The sequence below is a fragment of the Arvicanthis niloticus genome, chromosome 7 (assembly GCF_011762505.2).
Source record: "Arvicanthis niloticus isolate mArvNil1 chromosome 7, mArvNil1.pat.X, whole genome shotgun sequence".
Classification (NCBI taxonomy): domain Eukaryota; kingdom Metazoa; phylum Chordata; class Mammalia; order Rodentia; family Muridae; genus Arvicanthis; species Arvicanthis niloticus.
The window spans coordinates 39,100,716-39,128,305 of record NC_047664.1 but is presented as its reverse complement, the minus strand read 5'-3'; the positions used below and the strand labels follow the sequence as shown (position 1 = coordinate 39,128,305).

The 27,590-nt window shown below is 40.6% G+C and overlaps 1 protein-coding gene across 3 annotated transcripts in view; it reads right to left on the bottom strand.

Annotated features, from left to right (window-relative positions):
* Fam193a (family with sequence similarity 193 member A) overlaps positions 1-27,320 on the bottom strand; it is a 128,030-nt gene extending 100,710 nt beyond the window's left edge. For 2 of the 3 annotated variants that reach the window (XM_034508351.2, XM_034508352.2), the window contains exon 1: positions 26,432-27,318. In XM_034508351.2, coding sequence (XP_034364242.1) covers positions 26,432-26,653 — 222 coding nt within the window. In that variant the 5' untranslated portion in view covers positions 26,654-27,318. Of the gene's footprint in view, positions 1-26,431 lie in introns of all 3 variants that reach the window. The other variant, XR_013111800.1, reaches the window with a different exon arrangement.
* Between the last annotated feature and the right edge of the window lie 270 nt (positions 27,321-27,590).

Below are 27,590 nucleotides of genomic sequence, written 5' to 3'. Positions count from 1 at the left end.
TGTACTCACCCATCACTCTCAGCTCTCTTACACTCCAGGCTATTCTGACTTACCTGCTGACTGAGGACCAGCTCTGGCCCAGGAACCCTGACCAACCTACTGATTATAATTCTATCTTCCATAGGTCTGATCTCCAGCCTTGGGAGAGAGGGCTCCTTTCAAATATGTTCCTTGGAATTTGTTTTAAATGGCTAAAGTTTGTAGCCATGCAGTGGTGGCACATGCCTTTAATTCCAGCACTCAGGAGGCAGATGCAGATGGATCTGAGTTCTAGACTAGCCTGGTCTTCAGAGTGACTTCCAGGACAGCCAAGGAACTCTGGTCTTAAATAATAGTCTCACTAGATACAGAGTATTCTATATAAATGAAATGATCAATACATGATTCTTGGTCTCCTGTAGTCAGACGAATTTGAGAAAAGGGTTTAAAATTTAAACTTAATGATATACTCTCTCACTGCTAAGCTTAATGAACAAAATCCAAAAAAGAAAAATCCTTCCCAATTCCACAATTTAGGATTCTGATAGTTAAGAAGTCTTTAACACAACAGGTGAACAGCTACACAGGTAGCTGACAACAGGCCTGGCCATAGCAGATATTCACACCTCTGAACCAACAGCTAAAAAGCAAAGCTGTCAATGTGTAGACCAGGATAGCTGAAGTTACATACAGACTTCATCATTAAGAACTAGTCTTAAAACTAGTTTTAAGTTACTAGTTTTGTTTAATAATAAAACTCTTAATTAAATATACCAACAAAGTAAAACAAGAAAAAATTACCAACTATGACAATAGTAAAGGGGGCAAAGAACATGAAATATGTAGAATCCTAAAGTGAATTTTGTTTGAAAATGTCTTTCCTAAACTAAGCTCCTTCTGTAATGTTGATGTGACTTCCCAGATTAGTAACACTGGTACTGGTAAATGTTCCAACCATGTGAATCATCTGAATTTGTTATAAAACAGAATGAAGAAGAAAATAACAAAACATTACCCCAGAACCATACGTTCCTCACCCAACAAAATTTAGGCAGCTTGAGTTCTGTATTTGTACCTACCTGCTTCTAAATATAATGCCTACAAAATCAAGACTGTATTGGAATAAATAAACAACCACAGACTAGCACAACACTTCTCATATCTCAGTGTACATCATCATCAAGGGGAAACTAAGTCTGAATGTTAGAAGTAGTAAGAAAGGAAACTGCACTTTAACTCTGCAGTCAGAAAACCTGAATTTCAATTCCAACTCCCAACAGGCTGTGTGCAACCTTGAGAAGCCTACCCCCACCCCTTTTTGCACTATTTTGAGAAACAGACATTCTGTAAGCTATGAAAACACTGTTTTTAAATCAATACTGAAAATTATAGTTACTCAGAGAACAAAGACTTGGAATAAAAGAGTACAACACTGGCTGACATTCACTACCGACTCTCCATCCTCTAACAAGTGCTTAGTACTTCTTGGCCTGTGTCTTCATTCATTTATTAATGTTTTTTTTTTTTTTTTTTTTAATCTACTCAGGCTTACCAGAGAACCAAATAAGATGCTGAATTATTATATGTCATGAGCTTTAATGCAGAATCGAAAGTCTAGACCCTTGAGCACAATGATTACCAGTCAAAATAGCCACTACTTGCCATCCTTTTGTTGTTGTTCTTAAGTCTAACTATTAGGGGAGGTGCTACTTATTACAATTAAAATGAGAAAATACAGGGGCTTAGAGAGATTGCTCAGTTGTTAGCAGCACTGGCAGCTCTTGTGGAGGACCTGGGTTCTGTTCTAAGCATTCACATGACGGTTTACAACCCTGTAACTGCAAGTTCTCAGGGATATAATGCATTCCTCTACCCTGTGTGTGTGATACATACATGTGGTACAAACATACATGCAGGCATACAGCCATACACCCATACACATAAAATAAAAATTGTTTTTTTTAACGGACAAAATGTAGCTCCGTTGGTAAAGTACTTGCCACACAAATATGAGAACCTGAGTTCAGATCCCCAGCACCCACAGAGCAAATCTAGGAATACAGGCCCTATGAGATCAGTATAATGAACACAAAAATTAAGTGAATGAAACTGTTGGTTTCAGATCATCCCTTACCCTGAAACCAAGGCTTGAGGTGTCAAACTTGCAGCAACTGTCCTGCCTCAGTCTTCTGTGCACTAGGCTTACAGGTATGCATCACAATACTCATTTTATTGTTTTAACTGTTTTTCCTGTGCTGTGGAACCAACCCAGGGCTCCTCCCATTTGCAAGTTCTCTACAACTGACTACATGCCTGTCTTAGGGTTTTACTGCTGTGAACAGACACCATGACCAAGGGAAGTCTTTTATAAAGGACAACATATATTTGGGGCTGGCTTATAGGTTGAGGTTCAGTCCATTGCATGCCAGCACCTATGCAGGCAGAGCTGAGAGTTCTACATCTTCATCTGAAGGCTGCTAGTGGAAGACTGACTTCTAGGCTAGGATGAGGGTCTTAAGCCCACAGCCACAGTGACACACCTACTCCAACAAGGCCACACCTCCTAACAGTGACACTCCCTGGGCCAAGCACATACAAACCATCACAATGCCCAATCCTTAAAAGCACTGTACACATTTACTGTGTACCAGGTAATGGTTTTTGTTTAGTTTGGTTTGGCTTTTTGTTTTTTTGAGATGGGGTTTTTCTGTGTAATTTGACTGTCCTGGAACTCACTCTGTAGACCAGGCTGTCCTAGAACTCAAAATCTGTTGCCTTGCCCCCCACTACTGCTCAGTTGCCATATAATTTTTTAATAGATGGTGAACACAATTTAACATTGCAGTAGATGGTATACACTATTATATCGGTAGATGATATGCCCTGTGATGTTCAGGAGTATGTGATATACGCTGTGCTCAGCAGTAGATGAAATACACTGCAATGTTTCAGGAGGTGGTATTCACTGTCATGTTCAGTAGTAGATGGCATACATTATGATACTTTGGTAGATGGTATATCAAGTATATATTATATAGTATATTTCAAATCCTTCTAGGGCTAGAGATGTCATTCTTGCTAAGCATGCACAAAACCCTCTTGATCACAAGATCCTTAAAAACAAAAACAAAAAAATCTAAGGTAAAGACAGAGGTTGGAAGGGAAGAAAGAAGTGAGAAAAGGAATAGGGAAAATTTTGTCTTTAGAGTGTGGTATAGTGTTACACATTTGTTAATTCCAGCACTTGTCAGGAAGTCAAAGGACACAGGGATCAAGACCAGCCTCAACTACATAGGGCAGTAGTCCTCAACCTTCCTAATACCATGACCTTTTAATACAGTTCCTCATGTTATGGTGACTACAAACCTTAAAAATTATCTTTATTGCTACTTCATAACTAATTTTGCTACTGGTATGAATTGTAAATACCTGATATGCAGGATGAATGACTCCTATGAAAGGGTCATTCAACCCCCAAAAGGGCAGTGAACCACAAGCTGAGAACCACTAATACAGTCTGAAGCTAGCATGAGCTACATGAGACCCAGTAAATAAATAAAAAACAAAAAAGACATTTTTCTGACTTCCTTAAAATATATATTACTGTTCTCTGTAGCTAACAATTCTGCAACAAAACCCAAATCTTATTCCTACCATCTAACTTGGCTAATCAGCCAACTGACCAAGCTCTTTCAACTGTCTTTCCTCCCTACTCTCCCAAGACTCCATTTTCAATGCCTGTATGATTAACTGACTTGCTCATGTAAGACTCTGATCAAGGCTGGTTGGTAGTAGCACAAGCCTTTAACCTAAGAACTTAGGAGACAGAGTGTGAGACTGAGGCTAGTCTGATCTACAGAGTGAGTTCCAGGATGGCCAGGGCTACATAGAGAAACACTGTCTTGAAACTACTTGCCCCTGCCCCCCAAAAGGGGGTAAGAAGTACTGGAGAGATGACTCAGCAGTAAAGAGCACTGGCTGTTCTTCCAGGACCTGAGTTCAACTTCTAACAGCCACATGACAACTCATAACTGCTTCTAACTCCAGTTCCAGGGGTCTGACAAACTCAGACATAAATGCAAGCAAAACACAAATGCACATAAAATAAAGATAATTAACTTAAAAAATACTGGGATCATATGGGGCTTGTCTAGATCTATAATAAATAGAATTACTGTCTTTTCTTTCTTTCTTTTTTTTTTCAGGGGAGGGTGTTAAATAGAACCCAGTTTCTATGCTTGACATTTCCTTTATGCATTTGTCTGCTAACTGACATTTAGGTAGACTCTATATTCTGGCTATGTCACATCAGAGCACAGGTGTCTCTTCAAAACACTATTTTTTGAGTGTAGTGGTTTATACCAATAATCTCAGCACTTGCAAAGCTGAAAAAGGATCAGAGTGAGTAAAAAGAACAGCTTAGACTATATAGTAAGTTTTAAAAAACAAAAGATTTCTTTTCCTTTGGCTACTATAGACAACAGTGAGACCACTAGACAACATGGTATTTCCATTAATAAAGTTTTTATTTAAAGCAAAACAAAATTTGCTGGGCATGGTAGCATATGCCTGTAACTCAAGCACTCAGGGAGGCAGGAGGATTGCTTACTTACAGAGTGAGTTCTAGGCCAGCAAGAGCTACAGATAAGATCCCATCTCAAAAACCCAAACTAAACTCTATCTATCTATCTATCTATCTATCTATCTATCTATCTATAAAAAGTTTTAGCTTTTTAGATTTATTTCATTTATGAAATATGTATTTTGCCTGAATTTATGTATGTACCGTGTGTGTGTGTGTGTGTGTGTTGCCCATAGAGAGCAGATGTATCAGACCTACTAGAACTGGAATTACAGATGGTTGTGAGGCACTAGGTGGGTACTGGAAATTAAACCCAGTCCTCTCTAAAAACTTAAGTGTTGTTAACCATGTATCTAGGCCCCACCAATAAAACCTTTTAATTAAGCAAATTATTAGCATGCCTGAAATTAATTCAAGATGCAACATCAAACTTAAGACCAAAGACCACCAGAAATGTCAAGCTAAATGAGTGGTCAGTCATCTTAAAGAAATATAATGGTCCCAAATATCAACAAACTTTCACAGATTAAATGATGTCTTAGCATCATCAACTGGGTGTAGTAAGGCATGCCTTTAGTCCCAGCACTCAGGAGGCAGAAGCAGGCTGATCTCTGAGTTCAAGGCCAGCCTGGTCTATAGAATGAGTTCTAGGACAGTTGACCCTATCATGAAAAACTAAAAATGACAGACAGACGGACAAACGGGATTATTTTTTAATATCTTGGCATTAAACATACTAGGCCATATGACACTGAAGTGCATATTCAGGCTGAATATTGCCAGCATGAAACTGCTTTGTAAGGCAATATATTCTTCAATAACTTGACCCATTTCAAAACCAGTTTGAGAGCTTAAAAAGGCTAAAACCATTGTGGAGACCCTGTACTTGGGCTCCATCATCTACTGTGACATAAGTTTTTTGAGCTTACATCCTCCATGCATTTAGGCAAGCAAACATCAATGGCTCATGACTAGAGACACTTAAAAGTGTCTTCATCAAACTCCCTTAATCAAGTTCAGAGCCATGAAATCATCAAGCAGGCAAATGTAGACCAATACTATGGGCTAGAACAATAAGCTTGATGCTGCAATCACCACCCTGATAACTTTTTCCTCCTCTGACCTCTGGGAACTTTTCCCACCACTCTGGAGCTTATATATTGTTCTGAGGGCTGTTTGCTACCTTTCCAACCAATCACTGCTTTTGTTTTTTTGGGGGAAGGGGAGGACTATGTACATGTTCTTCTCTGTGCACACTTATGTGAGTTCATAGAGGCTAGAGATTAATGTCAAGTGTTTTCTATTAATCTCCACCTTACGCTTTTGAGAGTTAATTCTTTGAGCCTCACACTGAACTTGGAGTTCACTGATTCAGCTAGACTGGCTGCCAGCACACATCAAGGATCTGCTCTATCTCTGGACATATTACACACACACTGGAAGGAGAAGAAATATCCTAATGCACACGCATGCATACAACAGAGCAGCACATACACATAACTCAGTGAAGAGAACAAGAAGAGTGTGATATGCCCCTTTATTTTCAGATGAAAATAAGATAGAACCCCACAGCCCTTTCTTATTTGCTTCATTTTGGGCAAAGGCCACCACAGGAGAAAATGAAATAATTCAGGATCAGCTTCTCCCCCCCCCACCCCGCCCCTTTTTCTTGTCCTCTACCTTTAGTCCTACTCCTGTTTGAAAGAATGGGGCCAGAACATGTAGAGGATGTTGCACTTTAGTCAGGCCTAAAACTGGAGCCTAGTCCAGAAGGTCCAATACCTCCTCCCCAAGGAGATATAAACATTATATATACAAACATTATGATTAATCAATACCAGTACTGCTCAGCCCTCAGTATAACTTCACTTTTTATAAAATAAACAGTGACTATACATTTAAAGTCTCAGATTTATGAATGGCATGTGATAATATGTACTCTGTCCTACTATGATTGTCTATCTTACCTACTCTATGTCTATGTGTTTTATACACATATCACAAAGCATTGTATCCCACTGTCCCACTAAATATGAATGTTCTGTAAATAACTTATTTTGTACAATAAACCACTGACACTTTCAATGTTAGAACTTTTTAAAATTAACTATGAAAATAGCCAGGTACACATCTGTAATCCCTGCACTAAGAAGGCTGAGACAGAACAAGAAAGACTTTCAAAGCTAGCCTGGAGTATAAAAGCAGACCTTGTCTTAGAAAAGAGGGAAGGGGGAGAAGGGTGAGGGTAGAAAAGAGGAGAGCATGGTAGTTCATGTCTTTATATTTCAGTACTCAAGACACTGAGACAGGCATATCTTTGTGAATGAATTTACTGAGAGCCTGGTCTATATAGCAAGCTCAGGTACAGCTAGGGACAAAGAAAGGGAGGGAGGGAGGGAGGGAGGGAGGGAGGGAGGGAGGGAGGGAGGGAGGGAAAAAGGGAGGAAGGGAAGGAGGGAGGGAGGGAGGGAGGGAGGGAAAAAGGGAGGAAGGGAAGGAAAGAGAGGGGAAGGAAAGGCAAAAGAAAGAAAGAAAGAAAGAAAGAAAGAAAGAAAGAAAGAAAGATCGATCGATCAACAGCAGCTCTTTAAGAAATACATAACTGCCGGGCGGTGGTGGCGCACGCCTTTAATCCCAGCACTTGGGAGGCAGAGGCAGGCGGATTTCTGAGTTCGAGGTCAGCCTGGTCTACAGAGTGAGTTCCAGGACAGCCAGGAATACATAGAGAAACCCTGTCTCGAGAAAACAAAAAAAACAAAAAAACAAAACAAACAAAAAAAAAAAAACAAAAAAAAGAAAGAAAGAAATACATAACTAAGCCGGGCGATGGTGGCGCACGCCTTTAATCCCAGCACTTGGGAGGCAGAGGCAGGTGGATTTCTGAGTTCGAGGCCAGCCTGGTCTACAGAGTGAGTTCCGGGACAGCCAGGGCTACACGGAGAAACCCTGTCTCAAAAAACCAAAGAAAGAAAAAGAAATATATAACTAGGGCAAGAGAAATGGCTCAGTAGTTTCAGAACATGTATTGTTCTTGTATAGTCTAGAAATAATCCAAAAAGAAGGCCTCAGCCTTCTGGAATATGTAGATGTAGCAAAGTCCGACTGTAGGCTTAAATATTTTAAACTCTATTTTTAATAAGGGTTTTTAAATGTTTTAACCTCCCTTCTAGCCACCAGAGGTAGTGGGAAAGAAAGATTATTAGGATGTATGGGATGTGCACCTGTTTAGAAATTGTTCTTTGGAGCAAATCTTATCTGTGTTGTTAGGAAATCAGCAGTTCAGTTCACAGGTCAGCAGTGGCAGCTCAATCCACTTGCAAACACTTCAGGAATATACCAGCAGTCCAGTTCAGTAGTGTTGTGATAGCAAAGATGAGTCAGCAGCAGTGGCACAACCTAGCAGAGACAGCCAGGCCTCAGCCCAATCCACAAAAGTCAAGAAGGGACTAGGACCATCAAGGACAACATGAATTCTTTGACGTGCCTCTCTCAATGAGGCAAAGATTAGCCAAGGTACAAGACCAAGAAGTACTGCAAAGCAAGCTATGCAAGCATGCCCCTCTTATAGTCTGTTAAGTCCTATTTATACTCCCTCCAAAAATCAGGTGTCCTTCCACAGGACTTGCCTCAGCACATGAGTCTGTATCAGCTGACATCACTCTGCCAATTGGCCAGAATCTGTGGAAGTTGCAAGAACCTCTTGAGAAGTTTTGTGGTGCATTTCTCTCTATGGAGTCATGACAAATAGAGCTCAACAATGCATGTAAGATGAACTAACACATACAAGTCATTGTCGAAGAATCCTTCATCAGGCGTTCTTTCACATTCTTGCTTTAGCAAAACATCCTTTTACCTGTGTCTGCTCTAGTAAAACATTCCTTCACACATCTGCCTTAAGGGAAACATCCTTCCACCTGTGTCTGCTTCAGTGAAATGTTCTTTGACATAACTGACTTTCCAAAAAAACCAGAAGTTTCCACTTCAGTCAACTGGACTAATAAATGTACACTGACAAGGAACAAACAAGGTAACTCCTTGTCAAGAAATATCCCCAGAGGCCCCAATATCAAATTTAAGTCAGCCATCTTAGATAACAGTGGAGAAACTCAACCATAGAACAATTAAACAACACTGCTCCAGATATAACCTTAATAACCCAGATATCAAAGCTAGAACAGCTCAACGGATAAGACAGAAAAACTCGCTGGGCAGTGGTGGCGCACGCCTTCAATCCCAGCACTTGAGAGGCAGGTGGATTTCTGAGTTTGAGGCCAGCCTGGTCTACAGAGTGAGTTCCAAGACAGCCAGAGATAACACAGAGAAACCCTGTCTCAAAAAAACAAAAAACAAAAAAAACAAAAAAAAAAAAAACAGAAAAACTCAGCAAAGAGCAAAAAACGAAAAGTATTTTGGCATTGCCATAAAAGCTAAAGAAACCACCAAAGTTACAATTACAATTAGGTAAGAATGAAATTAAAGTCTTAATGGATACAGACACAAATGTAATCATTTCATGAGATTCCTGTCAAAGCTGCCTACATAGCACCTAGGAAATGGGACACCATCTCAGGTAAAACAAAGACTAAAATAAATTAAATGCATAGGATCAAAAGGTCAAATAGAAAAAGTAAAGCCTAAATATAGACAGTCATAGAAAGAAAAACTATTGTTTAAATCAAAACAGGTAACATGATTTATTGATCCCTCTACAAGGGAACAGCTCTGAGACTGGCTGAGACATGAAAATGTCTCCAGCCAGAACTTCAGCTATGCATAGCCAATAAATACTGGCTAGAGAACCCTCAAGACTTACCATGCCATCCTTTCAAAATAGCATAGTTAAAATGTTTATTACACTTTGGTTATATAATCTAACTTATAAAGAAAAACACATGCCATACCTGCTTGAACACAGAGCAATTATCACCTTTAAATTGTACACTGAGCACATTCTATATGTAAGTTATTGCAGAAATGTATGTATATTACCTGTGAGAGTTTACAGGTTTACAGACAATGAAGTCAAAGCAATCCTGACAAGATTCACTCTCAGGGATGCTGCCTGATCTTATCTTAGAGTGCCTTGATGCTGTTTCCTCAAAAAATCTTCAGTCAGCACAATTTCAAAATGGCTAGATTATCTAGCATCATAAGACTGTTCCAGTCAGGACTTCAATTAAGCCCTGAACTTTCTCAGTATACAGAGTCCAAACAACAAATGCTACAGCTACCTTTCTTAAGAATGACCAATATCCAAAATTGGATGGAAGGGTGTATAGACAAAAGGAAAATGATACCCCCAAACTGCAAGGAAACAATTTTAAGAGAGCAATGGCCTCATTCACAAAAAGTGGGGTGGATGGTTTTTGATTATTCAATATTCATGGATGGATGTTTGTCATCATTTAAAAGGGTAGGTTGCAAGTTAATAGTCTCGACTGGAGAGGAAACATAATAAGGGAGGTTGTATTCAGGGATTTCTTTTTCTTTCCTCTATCCTTCTCTCCTATCTAGTGTTATTGAGAAAAGAGTGGAGAAAGGATAATAAAAAAAAAAAAAGGGGGGGGGGGAGGGAAATAATAGGAATAATCAGTACTTCAAAGCAGATGATAAGATTGAAGAACCTCCATGTGGAGTTTGCTTCAAAAGCGGCAAGCTAGCCACTGGCCAAGAAATTGTCCTTGCTTCAACTGCTGATGGTGGCAAGGGCACAAGAAAGAACACAAACAAGGTATAATGACAACATATAAGAAGAGAGTGTCATAATAAAACCCACTGGTTTTTTATGCTAACTGAAAAAAATTAATTTAATCTGGGCAGTGGTGGTGCATTTCTTTAATCCCAGCACTCCCGAGGCAGAGGCAGGCAGAGTTCCAGGACAGCCAGAGCTATACAGAGAAACTCTGTCATGGAGGAAAAAAAAAATTGAAGTGGAAACTTCTGGTTTCTTTGGAGACTCAGTTGTTTCATGTGATATTTTTCTAGAAACTGTCTTATGAGAGGATGTTTTTACTGAAGCAAACACATGGGAAGAAGTTTTGCTAAGAACAGACAAATGGTGTTTTTCTGGAGGCAGCCTGGAAAAAGAACATGTAATGTTTGCTAGAGTAGATGCTTGAGAAAACATGTGATGTTTGGAAAGGATATAAATATAGCCAAATGGACAGTGGACGATGCTATTGATATTGGTACACCTTGCCATTGTTGGGCTTTCATGACAGTGGTCTTTACAGATGACACTGGATGGTACTGGTAATCCTTACCACTCTGGTCGTCATTGTTTGTCATGACTTCATAAAGAGAAATGCACCAAAAAACTTCTAATTGTGTTCTGGTGGCTTCTTGCTTCTTCTGCGTATTTGGGCCTTTGGCAGCTTCTTGCTGCTTCCTCAGATTCAGCCAAATGGCAAAATCTTACAGTTTCTTCTGGATCAACCTGCCATTGCTGATCCATGAATGGTGTTTCTGAGTCCTGCCTTTGCTGATTCATGAATGATGTTTGCGACTGGATCAAGCTGCTGCTGCTGCTGATTTGTGTGAACTAAACTGCTGATATTCTGACAATGCAGACTGGATTTGCTCCAAGGAAATATTTCTAAACAGGTCCACATCCTCCTTTGCCCTATTAACCTTTGCTTTCCACTACCTCTGGTGGATAGGTAGTGTGTTAAAAAGGAGGCTAAAGCTTTTAAGAATCCTTCTAAGCCTACAAAAAGTTTGTTTAAGTCATGAAAAACAATGTACCATATTTTCTGCATTCATAAAGAATAATAAATATGTATATAGAACACAGGTGCTCACTTATTAGTGAGGAAGATCAGAACAGAGTCAAGCCAGGCCCTGAAGATGCTAGAATTTTAAAGACAGATGAGACAAGAATGGGAATGGACAAACAGGTGTTCCTAGTAGTCAGCAGAAGCCTCTTTGCCAAAGTGAGGAAGCTCAGGCCCAAGGACAAATGGGACTGATCAGAAAGGCACAGAGGCACCCAGACAACTGAATTTCAGAACTTGGCTCATACATACATATGTCACATAACATACTGCACTATGATGAAGCAAAAGAGAATCCATAAGAGCACCTACATTTCCCACACTGATACAAAACATAATCTATGAATAATCACACACACACACACACACACACACGATCTGCTGTGCTATACTCAATGGAAGAGTACATGCTAAGTATAAGATAGGGGAGGGGAGATGGCTCAGAAAGTAAAGGTGCTGTTGCCAAAGCCTGACAAGTTCAATCAGGACACATATAGTTGAAGGAGAGAACTAATTCCTTTAAGCTGTTCTTCAAATGCTGTAGCACACACGTGCTCCCCTCTCCACACACAAATAATAATACCATCAAAAAAAAAAATTAAAGAAGGGATTAGAGAAATGGCTCAGTGGTCCTGAGTTCAATTTCCAGCAACCACATAGTGGCTCACAATCATCTGTAATGGGATTCGATGACCTCTTCTGGTGTGTCTGAAGACAGCTACAGTGTACTCATATACATAAAATAAATATATAATTATTTTTTAAAACTTACAGAGGAGAAGAAAAGGGAGAGAAGCAGATACTGGGAACAAGCCAGACTCAATGGGTCAGCTTTACTGACAGTGTCTGCAGAAAACAGCAGTCCCTCTCAAAACATAGAACTACATATAAGCTATCACTAGCTGCATCTACTATCGTTCTTCCATACCATCCCTCAGTTACTCAGGGCTTTTGTTAAAATTCAGCAAAATAAGCTTGCACAAGAGATCCCTGCTCTTTCTTACATAGTAAGGTGTCACATTTTTCCATTTTAACAAAAAAGATTCAAAGCCTTACTGCACAACAGAAGCTTTTAAACAGGTGAAAAACTCATTTCCCAGAATAAGTGTGCAGCACCGTAACTATTTACATTATTCTTAGCAAACACACACACACACACACAATGAGACCATTCTACACATTCCTTTCAAAATACTCAATACAAAAAGGTTTTTTCAGTAAGTAATTTTCTACTCATTGCTAAAATGGCACTTTCATCTTGAGAAGGCAGATTAAGTGTTTATTTTTTGAAAAAAATACTGAACTTGTTAGGTAGCTTTCTACTGACAACCACTTAGAAAAAGTAAGCAAATTAAGATGAATTATCTTCTTATAAAAGAAAAACTCATCTTCAAAACAAGAAATGCTTTTTACTTGGTCACAAGATGACCAGCAAACCCCTATCTTACAAAATATAATCCCCATTCTCCTCATTACATAACAATGCAAAGACTGAGACTCCCTCCAAGTCTCCCAACCCAACCTGCTGCTACCAGCACCTGTCTGTCTCACCAAAGAATAAGCTTTGCCAGTTTCTCCTTCTGAAACGTCACAGAAAAAAAATGGCTGTTCCATCACCACAAATACCCAGTTTGGGACATAAAATCCTGTTATCTAAGAAACAACTTCAAAAATCTATCTATATATTCTATCTGTGACACACAAATCAATCAGAATCAAGGCTGGCTCTTACTGTAAACACCTCATCATCTCAAAGCAATCTTCCAAAATTCCCACTCAATCATTTGTTTTCTCATCTTCTGCCAATGTTTCTATGAATATTCCAAAAGTGTTTGCTGACAAAATAATGTACCTCTGTTGCTGCCACATGGCTTCTATGCATTATTTCTACCACTTGCCCACTCTTGCCCCTGCTGGAAAACGTTTTTCCCAATGACAGATGGCCACTGTGTCCCAGAGTTCTGGAAAGGTATGATGATGTTGAACACTGACTCTACTACCCCACAGCAGAGAACTGCACTTTTGTACTGGGGCCTTTCTTGAAATCTAGCAGAGATCCGGTTCAGCAGACCTTTCAAAACTGCTGTAGACAGCCAGCTCTCTGCTTACGCTCACCAGGCAGAGCAGATTCTACAACTGAACCCCACCAAACACAGACAAAAGCTAGAAACCTGAGCCATTTTAACAAAACTTTATAAAACCTAGAGTCTAGTGACTATACTGAGTAACACATGACTTTAGAACTGCAAATGTTATGAGTGGTATTTAACTTCTAGGTGCTTATTTTTAAAAATTTTGCCAACTATAAATGCTATACTTTCCTTCCCTAACCTCCCTTATCTCTCAAGTATGTTAGGCAGAGCTGGACTCAGCAGTTAAGAACTCTAAATTCACCGGGCGGTGGTGACGCACACCTTTAATGCCAGCACTTGGGAGGCAGAGGCAGGCAGATTTCTGAGTTCGAGGGCAGCCTGGTCTACAGAGTGAGCTCCAGGATAGCCAGGGCTACACAGAGAAACCCTGTCTCGAAAAAACAAAACAAAACAAAACACAAACAAACAAACAAAAACAAAAATAACAACAACAAAAAAGAACTCTGGATTCCCAGCACCCACAAGGAAACTCACAACCACCTGTAACTCCAGTTCCAAAAGGATCTGACACCCTCTTCTGGAATCCACAGATAATGTACTCACATGATGCACAGACAGGCAGGCAGGCAAAACACTCATACTCCTAAAATAAATAAATAAATAAATAAATCTTTAAAAAAACAAAAGTTAATATAAAGTTATATTTCAAATCATCCTTGAAAATGGATTATCTGTTTTACTTAGATCATTTTCATAATTTCACAGAGCTAATAAGCATCTTGTGAGGAAAGTATGGGGGCTCTGCCACAAATAAGCCAGTGTTTCATGTGGTTTTACTAATAGCAGCATCTTCAACCCATGGCTTCTGTACTGGCTAGTTTTGTGTGTCTACTTACACAAGCTAGATTCATCAGAAAAGAGTCTCAGATAAGGAAATGCCTCTAAAAGATCCAACTGTAAGGCTTTTCCTCAATTAGTGATCAATGGGAGAGAGTCTAGCCCACTGGACAGTGCTATCACAAGGCTGGTAGTCCTAGGTTCTTGTAAGAAAGCAGGCTGAGCAAACAATGTTAAAGCAAGCCAGTAAGCAGCAGCTCTCCATGGCTTCTACATCATCTCCTGACTCCATATTCCAGCCCTGCTTGAATTCTTGTCCTAACTTCCTCCAATGATGGACTATGAGCTAGAAGTGTAAATCAAATAAACCCTTTCCTCACCAACTTGATTTCTGGTCAAGGTATTTCATTGCATCAATAGAAACCCTATCTAAGAAAGTTTCTATCCTGAGGTTCAGTTTAACTAAAAGCAGACAAGAGAACATATTGAAAACACACCCTTGAGTGGTTTGAATAAAAACAGTACCCATACATTCATATATGTGTATTCTTAGTCCCCAGCTGATAAAGTGTTTGGGAAGGATTAGGAGGTGTATCATTGTTAAAGTGGTGTGTCCTTGTTGGAGGAAATAGAAGCCTATCCCCAGAACCTTCATAAGGTGGAAGAATTTGATGCCACAAAATTATCCCAACTTTCACACATGCTTCACAATAACAACATGGACACACACACAAGCACAATAGAGTAAAATAAATAAAAGACACCACACAATGAGATGGCTCAGTGAGTAATAAAAACTCTTGCTTAGCAAGCCCGATGACCCGAGTCCAACCTTGAGACTCTTTTATAAAAGATTAAAGAGATATAAAGGAATAGTTGACTGAAGGGAACATAAAAACTATTGATACGCTTTTCATAAATTTAATTTTTACAATTATTTCTTTAATCCAAGTTTTCTTTATTTGCATATTCTCTCTCCCGTTTTTTTCTTTTTTTGCTATGTTGCCCAAGCTGGCCTCAAGCTTTCAAACTCAAGCAATCCTCCTGCTTCTGGCTCAGATATTACAGGAATTACAGGCATTACCCATTTTGTAAATCTAAAATCATCCCAAAATAACACATGTAAGAAAGGCTCAGTGGCAAAAGTACTGGCTGCTCTTCCAGAGGACCTGTGTTCAATTCCCAGAGCCCACAAGATAGCTCACAAATATCTAAAACTCCAGTTCCAGTGGATCCCTCACACCAACATACATAAAGGCAAAACATCAAATTAATAAATTATATTAAAAAAAAAAAAAAAAAAAAACACAACCCTGGGGGTAGAGCTTGGCTGGCAGAGTACTTATTCAGCATTCCCAATGCCCTGGGTTCACTACTCAGCACCAAATAAAATCAGAGCAGGGGCACTGCCTTGTAATCTCTACAATGGAAGTGGACGCAGGAGGATCAAAGTTCAAGGTCATCCTCAGCTATGTAACAAGTCTTTAAAAAACAAACAAACAAACAAACAAAATAACCATACAAAAGATGGGTAGCTTAGCTATATAATAAAATTCTGTCTGGAAAAAAAAAAAACACAGGAAAATATATTTAAATAAATAAATAAATAAGTTGGGGGAGGTGGAACAATGGCTCAGCAGTTTGGTTCTCAATGCCCACTCAGGGTAGCCCTCAACTGCCTCTAACTCCAGTTCAAAAAGACCTAGCCTGAAACTCAATACATAGACTAAGCTGGCCTCAAACTCAGAGTCTCCCCTGCCTCTATCTTCAAGTGCCTGGATAAAGGGCATGTGCCACCAAGAAAATAAAAAGTAAATCTAAAAAAATAAAAATAAATCTGAAGCTGGAGAAATGACTTGGAGGTTAAAAGCACTTGCTGCTCATGCAGAGGACCTGGGTTCAGTTCACAATACCTATTTGGTAGTACCCAGCCATCCATTAGTAAGAGAATCCAGTGCTTCCCTTCTGACCTTCATATGCACCAGTCATGTACACAAGACACATACTACGAAGGCAAAGTGCTCTCACATAAAAATTCCTTTTAATTAAAACAAAACAACAACAACAACAAAAAAACAGGACTAGGGAAATGACTCAGTGAGTAAAAGCACTTGCTGTTCAAGTAAAAAGACTTGAGTTCAAATCCTCAGCACACATGTAAAAAGCTGGGAATGGCTGAGTGTGCTTATCACCTCAATACTGAGCAATGGGAGACAGGTAAATCCCAGAAACTCACTAGCCAGTTAGTAAGTCAAGCTAATTTCAGGTTCAGTGAAACCCTGTCTCAAGAAATAATGAAGCCAGGCAGTGGTGGCGCATGCCTTTAATCCCAGCACTTGGGAGGCAGAGGCAGGTGGATTTCTGAGTTCCAGGCCAGCCTGGTCTTCAGAGTGAATTCCAGGACAGCCAGGGCTACACAGAGAAACCCTGTCTCAAAAACCAAAAGAAAAAAAAAGAAAGAAAGAAAGAAAGAAAGAAAGAAAGAAAGAAAGAAGGATTAAACTGTTCAGCAAACTGATTCAATGGGGTAACAGTGCCTACTCAAAAATCCTGATGATTTGAGTTCCATTTCTATATTCCTTAGTGGAAGGAAAGCTGTCTTCTGACCTCCATACATGCTGTCAAATATGCATGTACACACATATAATAAGTAATTTTCTAAATACTTAATAAAAATAAGGTAGAAAGTATTAGAGGAAGGCATTCATGTCTTTAACTTATGATTACATACATGTGTACAAATCTTACAGCTGAGTATGGTGGCACACACTTGTGATTTCCAGTACTTGAGAGGCAGAAGAATGGGAGGTTCAAGGCCAGCCTGGGCTACAGAGAAATACTGTCTCAAAAACTCAAATCAAAGCCACAACAAACCAAGCCAAACAGTAAATAAGGTCAAAATATTCAAGAAAAAATATTTTTCATTGACATAACAATCTAAGAATATACATGAGGATAAAAAAATGTAATAAGGAAAGGACAAGCAATACCACAAAGCACTAGAATCAACCTAAGGTAATTTTAATTTTAAAAATTAATTTTAGAGCTGAGGAGATAGCTCAGTGGTTAAGAGAACTGGCTGCTCTTGCAAAGGACATGAGTTTAATTCCCACATCCACATGGTAGCTTACAACTATCTTTAACTCAAGTGCTTCTGACCTCATGGGCACGTGGGATACACACATACATACATGCATGCAAAGCATGTATACACATAAAATAAATAAACCTTAAAAAGAAAAGTAGCCAGGCATGGTGGCTCACACATTTAATCCCAGCACTTGCGAGGTAGAGGCAGGTAGATTCCTGAGTTTGAAGCCAGTGTGGTCTACAGTGTGAGTTCCAGAATAGCCAGAGCTACACAGAAAAACCCTGTCTTAAAAAAAAAAAAAAAAAAAAAAAAATCCTAGCACTTGGGAGGCAGAGGCAGACGGATTTCTGAGTTCAAGGTCAGCCTGGTCTACAGAGTGAGTTCCAGGACAGCCAGGGCTACACAGAGAAACCCCGTCTGGAAAAACAAAAAACAAAACAAAAACAAAAAAAAAAGGAAAAGAAAAAGACAAAAAGACAGACAGACAGAGAAAGAAAGAAAGAGAGAGAAAGAAAGAAAGAGAGAGAAAGAGAGAGAGAGAGAGAGAAAGAGAGAGAAAGGGAGGGAAGAGAAAAACAAACAAAGGCTGATTTCTATACTAAAACAACATGCTTTGTAAGCTGATGAAGTATGTTTCTCAATTTTTAACTCACACTGGTTAAAACCTAAACTAAATAGGCCTTTGTATCTTCAGGCTAGAAAATTTTAAAAATCAGCTTACAAAGCCTAACAGGGCCAAAAATCCAACAGGTAGAGAAGTGGAAACTTAAGGGTTCTTTGGAAAGTCAGTTGTGTCAGATGGTGTTTTGCTAGGGCAAACACGGGACTGTTTTCCTGAAGCAGACACAGGTGAAAGGATGTTCTGCTAAAGCAAGCACGTGAAAGGATGAACATGCATGTACTGGTCCGCCTTACATTGTGTAGTTGAGCTCCTTTTGTTGGGACTCCATAGAGAGAAATGCACAAAAAAACTTCTCAAGGCAAGACCAGTGGAGGACACAGTGATGTCTGGAGTACAAATAGGGGCTTGCTGGTAGAGCTAGCTTTGCAACACTTCTTGGTCTTGAGTCTTCAATGATCTTCACTTTGTTGTGAGAGGCACAGCAAAGAACTCCTGGCTTTCCTGCTGGTCCAACTCCCTCTTGCTGACTCAGTGCTGAGGCCTCGCTGTTCCTGTTAGGTTGTGCCACCACTGCTGCTATCCCAACACTACTGAGCTAGACTGCTGGTGTATCTGTGAAGTGTTTTCAAGTGGATCAAGCTGCTGGCCTGTGAACTGAACTGCTGATTTCCTGACAATGCAGATAGGATTCGCTCCAAAGAACCATTTCTAAACTGCTCCACTTCCCCTGCATCCTTTCTTTTTCACTACCTCTGGCGGGTGGTAGGCTAGAAGGAAGATTAAATCATTTGAGAACCATCATTAAAAGTAGACTTTGAAAAACATGGTAGAAGGCTCAATAGTTACAGTGTTTGCTGCCAAGTCTGATGACCTGAACTCATGCCTAGAGCCCACCTAATGGAATGAGAAAACAGATTCTTCCAAGCTGTCCTCTGACGTCTACATGTTCATGTATGCTTGCACTCACAATCAACCAATCAATAAATATAACTGTTAGAGCACATAACTCAAATAACAAAGGATCAATTTACAAATAAATAAGAACCATAAGTGGATACGAACCAAACAAGAGTCAAAATACAAACTAAGCACACTGTAAGAAGTCAACAGAGGTTGGGGTGGATAGCTCAGTGAAATACTTGCTATGCAAACACTAGGACCCAGTTTAGATCCCCCACAAAAAAATAAAAAATAAAAAATAAAAAAAAATGTAATACCAGCCATGAACTATAGAGACAAGATTCCCTGAGCAAGCTAGCAAGACATCTCAGAGCTTTGGGTTTGATGGAGACCCATCCTCAGTGAATAAGGTGAGAAAGTTATGGAAGAGGATTCCCAGCATCAACCTTAGGCCTCCACATAAATACATTTCACCTCACTGCTCAGCATACAGAAATGTTGTTAAGAGTGAATCTAAGCTGTCCCCAGTTACACTGATCTGTGTGACTAACCTTTGTCTAATATGCCCATGTCAAGCAGCTATAATCCACCCTGGTTCTCTCTTATATCACCCAGCCCAATTGCTTAGGGATGGTACCACCCACAGTAGGCTGAACCCTCCTAAATCAATCAAAAAATGCCCCACAGGCCAATTTGATAAAGGCAATTCTTCAATTGAGGTTCAGTTTTCCCATGTATATCAAATTAACAACCAAGATTAACCACCACACCACTAAACTACTGAAAAAGACAAGAAAAAAAAAAAAACCTCCAACCTTCTTTATTTATAATGTCAACATTATACTAATAAGTCAGGAGCAACATAAATTTTTAGAAAATAACATACATCATGATACAGCAACACTCACTGAAAAATATCAATACTAGCAAGTAGCAGTTTTTTATCCGCACAAAATATTTATATTGGAAATTTAAAATGAATACTATACTATGACCACAAAGGAATTTAGTTCATGAATGCAAAACTGGTTCAATATCCAAAATCAGTAATACTATTTGACAGCATAAAAAAAAAAAAACCACAACCAGAATCAATTATTTAAAAATTCATTTTTAAAAATTTAACATCTGCTAATAAAATTCTCAGCAAACCAGAAATAGGAACTTTTTTATATAATAGGTAGCTACAAAAAATAAACAAACCTCCAACAAATACACCAAATGATAAAAAAAAACATACAAGCTTCTCTAAGTTCAGGAAAAAGCAATATCCACTCTCACCAGAAGTAGCCAATCTAATAAGAACTAACAGCTGAGCGGTAGCAGAGCATGCCATTCCATTCATCTCCCCACTCAGAAATCAGAAACAGGCAGATCTCTAAGTTCAAGGTTAGCCTGGTCTAGAGAATGAGTTCCAGGACAGCTGGGGCTACACAAGCAATACATTAAATAAATAAGCAGATGGATGGGTGGCTGGGTGGATAGGTGGATGGACGGACAGACAGCAGAAGCAGGCAGATCTCTCAATTCAAGGCCAGCCTGGTCTATAGAATGAGTGCTAGGACACCTGGGGCTACACAAACAACCCGATAAATAAATAAGAAGATAGACAAATAGACAGACAGACAAACAGACCGACCAATGAGTAACTGAAAATTAAAAATTTGAAAAACATGATTTACAAAGTTGGGGTCAGGAAACTAAAATGTGGGAGAAGTATAGGTCAGGAAGTGGCAAGAATATCAGCGTTCTATCTCTGGACCAAAAATAAAGAATTTGCTTGAAATAGTTGAAAAACTAAAATTTGAAATAATATACACACATCTGAAACAACATAAGCTGTATGGTCTCTATGTTACATGCAGAAAATGTTAATTAAAGAAAACAAAGACAGCCAAATAAGAAAAAAAAATGCTGCCACTTCACCTTTTGGAAGATTCAAAATATTAACCGTCAATTTTCTACTAAACTGATATATGTTCAGATTTATTCAACCCCATAAAAACTACTTCTAGGTATCAGTAAGCTGATTCTGAAATGTATGGGAACAACAACAACAAAAAAAAAAAAAAAAAAAAAAAAAAACAAAGAAATGAACAACTATTCTCTCATTTTATGTTAGAATTGGAGGAATCAATTTTAAGACTGTAATCAAGACATTGTGGCTATGGAGTGGGTACAATATGGAATAAAGAGTACAGAATAACCAACAAAAATTGAACCAAATTAAGTTTTTGATAGCTTGAGTTTTTATAGATAAGGCTCCCTATGTAGCCCAAGCAGGCTCCAATTGTAGATTACAAAATGAGGCCTAGTCTCAAAACAACCAAACAAGCAAAAAAGAAAAACACAAAACAGTAACAAGAACCAAACAAACAAACAAAAAACTGTATCAATACCTCATCATTTACATGAAATTCCTCATGTTAAGTTTGGGGAGGGGCCTTCAAAACCTGAGGCTTTAGCTGAGACATCAAATCCATGATCCAAACTGGGCATGGTGGTGCACATCTTTAATACCAGCATTCAGGAAGCAGAGGCAGGCAGATTTCTTTGTGCTCAAGGTTAGTGTGGTCAACAAAGTAAGATCCTACCTCCAAAAAAAAACAAAAAAAACAAAAAAACAAAAAAAACAAAACAACAAAAAAAAAAAACCAAACCAAAATAAAAAACCAACCAAAAAAAAAAAAAAAAAAAAGAATAAATGATCCTCAGAAAAATAAAAGTGTTAATGTTTTTTCATCTCTACAACAGTTAATAACTACTAAGGCTACAGACATGGCTCAGTGGTAAAAACACTTGCTGCTCTTACATGGAATCCAGGTTCTGACCTTTGTGGGCACCAAGCACACATGAGGGGCATTTATACTACATATAGGAAAACACATACATATAAATTTAAAATAAATAAATATTTAAATTTTTTTAAAAAGTGCTAATAACTGCTGACAAATAAAAGACAAGATCAGAAGAAAATGTCTACAAATCATATGTATCAAAAGACTTGGACCCAAATTTATAAAAAACTTTCTACACTCAAAAAATAACAATCCAATCAGAAATGAGCAGCTCTGAGCTGGACAGCAGTGATGTACCCCTTTAATCCCAACACTCTGAAGGCACAGGCAGACAGATCACTAAACTCAAAGCCAACCTGGACTACAAAGCAAATTCCAGGACAGCCAGGACTACATAATGAGATTTTGTTCTTTCTTAAGTAAGTAACAGTGACTGTCCAGAATAAAGAGCTGGGGAAGAGTACAATTGTACAGGGATAACAGGAGTATGCTTCTGATTAATCAAACTGTCCTGTACCTTGACTGACACAGTAATCTCAGGAGACTCCATATGTGTTAAAATCAGAGTAACCAGGTTGGAGGCAGAACTGAGTGATAGGTAGTAAGCAGGCACAAGGTCATTCCTTAGGATCACAAAGCTGGGCACAGTAATATGACTACTACAGCACTAACTTCTCATAGAGGCTAAATGCTCACTTGAATTCAGGAGTTTGAGATCAACCCAAACAACAACACAACATCTGTTTCCCAAGACAAAAAATAATTTTGCTATACATTAACTTTTAAAAATAAGCCTACAGCAGTATCACTTAGAAAAACTGATCAGTTGAACTTCAAGTCACACCTCTACATACTCAGCAATTCTATTCCCAGAAACATGCCCAATTCAAACAGTGCCAATTCACATCAAGACACATGCAGAAATGTAAGCTCATTTGCATCAGTCTTAAAGTAATCTCAATGTCCATCCACATTAGATCAAACAGACTGAGGAATTTTCACTGTGCACAGTGTACATCCTATATAAAACAACAGCAAAAGGCAATCTTACCCTGGAGTCACCACAAATGAAAAGCTTAGCCAAACCATTCTGGCACAAAACAACCCTTTCTGTATAAAACTCACAAACAAGTGAAAGATATGGCAAAAACAGGTATCACACCTTGAAGTGAATGAGCACAGAACACCGGGAACACTCACAATGTCATGAAGCACTCTTAACACCATGCACAACAGGGCTCTCTGTGGTGGCATTTTTCTAAAACCTGGATGGTAGTTAATGTAAGCTGGTTTAAGTTAAACCAGTAATCCTAAAGCACCTCAAATTCTAGATTTTTACTCAAGGGACATCCTCAGATCAATAAAGCAATGTGAACTACAAGGGTACCTTCACCTACTACAAAGACCCAAATGCACACCAGGCCCTGAATACCGTCTTAAGATCAGGATACACTTGCATGATGGCCTTAACCCATTACTAGCTAGCTACACTCCAAGTGTCAGGATGAAAGGGGACTCATTATTACAAATGCCCATAGTCAGTGACAGGTTTTTCTGACTTTAATTTTCAGTTTGAAAATTTTCTTTAACCCCTACCCTAAATGGCATCCTTTTATAAATCTCACATAGCATTACAAAAATAATCTTAAATCCCCACTGTGTGAATATAAGTCATATGTTTTTTTGTTGTTTTTTTTGTTTGTTTGTTTGGTTGGTTGGTTTTTTGAGACAGGGTTTCTCTGTGTAACCCTGGCTGTCCTGGAACTCACTCTGTAGACCAATATAAGTCATATGTAATCTGATATTTCAACAACTAATAACACAAGTTAATTTCCATAATAAAAGAATCCTGGGTTTTGTAAGTATATATGACTTAATGTTAGATACTTATTTTGAAAATACAATTCTCATTATGTAGACAATGTTTATTTCTGTACCTAGTACCAAAATATTTAAGTTCCAAAGGGTGGTAGGAAAAGCCTCCATTAGTTTTATTTGCAAACAGAAAAACGCTTTTAGTAGTCTCAGATTGTAATACCATTCACTTTCCTGGTCCATAAATAACACTTACTACAGAGAATTTTGAAGCATGTAGGAAAAGAAAAGAATAAGCTTCAGAATGCCCACCATAAAATCTTTATGGACAACACTTTCCTACATAAATCCATATGCACACAGTATCTTACAAAAACAGTTCTATGCTAAACACCTATAATTGTTTCCACTTTAATGTATCATGAACATTATGAAAATCACTTAAAATGGAAATGCAAAATAATTAGATTTACTCTTGATATGCTTCACTTACTAACTGTTCACTGAGTGAGCAGTCTGACCATTGCACAAGCTCAGTAGAGTCCAAAACCTGAGTCCAAATTTCTCCATTTCACACACACAAAAAAAAAATGTATCCATATTATCCAATCCATATTATCCAAAAGCAGAATCCCTAAAAAGCCCAGCTGAGCATCCTGAAACACAATGGCCACAATCACACATCACTTACAGACTACCACTAAACACTGCTTACAATCTTCCTTGCATTTATTTAATTCTTAATCCTAGGAGCTGAGTGCCTGGTAAGGAGTGCAGGTCTGACACCATGCATAAAGGAATCTCAGATACTTACAGATACATAAGATACTCAGATACTTACAGATACATAAAGGAATCTCAGAGCCTTAGATACCAGAGTTTACTTCTGGAACAGTGATTTTACATGCTGGTCTCCTTCTCCCATTGCCCTTTTTTCTTTGAAGAAGTTACCCATACCCACAGATCCCCTAAATGGCTCAGGAGCCACCTCAAATAAGGTAGTATAACCTACAGTTCTGTGCCCAGCACTGAGAGCAATGTGACTGAAACTCCCTACTAAGGATAAGGACAGTCCTTCCACTTTCTTCTTTCTTAGTCACCTTCTGGTTTGGTGACCTATAGAGAGCAGAGAAAGCTCAAAACTTCTCTCTCAGAAACACAGGACCAACACAGACACTGTTACCTGATACTGCTATGCATACCTGTGTTGTGGCATACAAGGTACCCAAAGAGCTTACCATTTTGTATGGAAACTGGGTTTTCAGAGTAGCATTAAGACCTCTGTGGATCTGGGTGTGGTAGTGATGCCTTTAATCCAAGCACTTGGGAGACAGAGGTGAGCAGACCTTGTTGAATTCCAGGTCAGACTGCTCTACACAACGAGTTCCAGGAGAGCCAAGATAGATAAAGACCCAGTCTCAAATCAAAACAAAACAAAAATGATCTCTGGGTTCAAAAGGACATTTTCAGCCCTACTGCCATGAAGAGTTGTTTTGTATATGATGAAATCACAGAAAGATGTTTAAGGATACCTTAAGTTTAAAATACAGTAAAAACAATGTTTTTGTATGATGTATGTCTAATTCAATAATGCTCAGAGAAATCTGTGAACAAGTATTTTATTAAGGAAATGGAGTAGAACAACAAAGACCAGAAAATACTGGAAATCCTTTTATGGGACTTTTTGTATATGACTATTTTTAGTGGTGGGTTATGGCCCAAACTTAATGCATAGTAATAGTTCAACACAAACAATCCTGTCAAAACTATGCATTAGGTTATCTGAGCTTGAAGAGATACAAAAAGCAAGTTATTTCAGGTAAATATTTCGTTAAGTTGCAATTATTAAATCCTAGAATGAAGTATGAGGGGTAAGGCTTCCTCTTGTTACCAATTGGTCTTCACTGACTGCACAGAAATGGGTGTACTTCACTTCCAGCTCTAGGGATCACTAGTAATGTTTCTATAAAGACCTCCCACCTTCCCCTTCCTGCAGAAGCAAAAGCGTTCCTCAAAGTCCCAAAATGAAAAAGCACAACCTCATCTTAAACGAGAGCTTGCTTTGCTGTCCAGAGTCAAGGAAAAGGATAAACTCTGGAAACTCAAGCCCAAGGCCAAATCCCACATGCTAAACAAATGTAACAATACTATGGGAAGAAAGCTCCAAAAGTTGCACCAAAACTGCAGAGAACACCCAGGAACAAATAAGGAAAACTTAAAGTACTCATACATTACTGTATTTTCTTGCAACAACATGAGCATCAAAAACCATGCCCATAGCCAATAATTTTTTTAACTGCTCCAACTGTGCCAACAAAATATTCCGAATTTCTCATTTAAAAAAAAAATCTGTCTCACGACATTCAAATACTCCTTGAAGCTTTGGTCTCTTCATTGTGAATGTCTTCAAAAGAAGGTAACTTGTTTCAGCAACCTTACAAGAAGGCAACTTGCGAGAAACCCATAATCATTCGGTGGCCAATCCAATCTAAGGAAACGATTATGCCAACTGCATCCCACGTACCAGCACTATCTTCTGAAACAGAATAAAAGCGACAGCAGTCCATCGACGGCATGCCTGCGTAAGTAAACCTGAAAAAATAGTTACCCCAACCCTTGCGACTATATTCAGCTGACACTCCTGAGGAAAGAAACCCTCGGCGGCTCTCGAGAGCCTACAGCAGCAGGCACAGAGGGCAAGACAACCGCACCCGTGGCGCGCCAGGCGGTACCCAGAAACTTCGAGGGGGCACTTTACAGTCAGCCCCAGGGCCGCAATCGGTGTGCCCCGGGGGTCCCGCCGGCGCCGCCCTCTGCGCCGCTCGCGCCAGGGAGGAGCTGTCAGCTAGGCAGCCGCCGGCCCGTTATCCGCCGGCCGCGCCCGCCTGGCCGCTCGTGAGGGGGCGGCGGCCGCTCCCGCCCGCGGACCCCTGCTGCTTACCTCGAAGTAGCCTCCAGCGGCACCGCCCGCGCCCGCGCCCAGAGGCCCGTGGGCCGCCGCGCCGCCCAGCAGGCCCGCCGCGCCGGGGCCCGGGGCCTGGGGGCCGCGCAGCGCCGCCGCCGAACCGGCCTTGCCGCCCGAGCCGCCGCCACCCGAGCCACCGCCGCCGCCGCGCTTGTTCTTCCGGCGCTTGGCCCCTCGCTTAGCGTCGGCCGGGCTCATGGCGGGAGGGAGGGACGGAGAACGGCGGGCGGGGAAGGGGCGCGGGCGGGCGCCGGGCCGCGGGCGGCGGCAGCGGCGGGCAGGCGGAGGCGGCGGCGGGCGCTGCGGCCGGCCGGGCGGGGGGCGCGGCGCGGGGGTCTCCTCCCGGGCTGGGAGGGCGGGGCAGGCGGGAGCTGAGGGGCGGCTGCTGGCGGGAGCGACGCGAGTCCACCGGGCCCGGTGCCGCCGCTGACCAGAGTTAAGAGTCCAATATGGCGGACACAAGGGGAAAGGGATCCCAGTTTACGTCGGGGGAGGGGGAAGCAGCGGCAGGGGGAGGGGCGCGGGCGGCCGCCCCCCGCACTCCGCCCTCCCGGGCGGCGCGCCCCTGGCCTGGGACCCCGCCCCCGACGCCACGCGCAGAGCACGCCGGGAGGTGTAGTTCCAGCCTCCCGCGGCTCCGCCCGGGCGTGTGGGGCGGGACCACGACTCCCGTAGGGCCACGCGCAGTTAGTCATGCGGGAAGGAGGTGGGCCTAGGATGACGTCTGTCGCCGCGCGGCCCTGTGGACTTTGTAGTTCGCGCACGGGCGGAGCTGGAGGCGGGCGGTGTCCAAGAGGGTCTCGCAGTTCCAACTCTGGGGGTCTTCCGGCTCCTTCAGTACAGCCTCCTGCCTAAGACCCAGGCTCTTGTCCTGCTGGTAGTGGGCCCCGCTGACTTTGGCCCAGTCCAGGTTCGAGCGTGCCCCTTTCACCTGTCGCTGTGTGACCTTGGCCTGTGCCGGGGCCAGTGGGAAGAGGGCTGGCAGCCGCCGACTGGTAATTCCCTGCATTGGCGATGACCAAGGCCTGCCTGCAGTAAGCAGAAGCCTGCCTCACTCCCTCGTCGTTTCTCTTTAAAGTCTCGATATTTAGAGGAGTGTTTCCTCAAGCCATCGCCCGTGCTTTTCATGACTTCC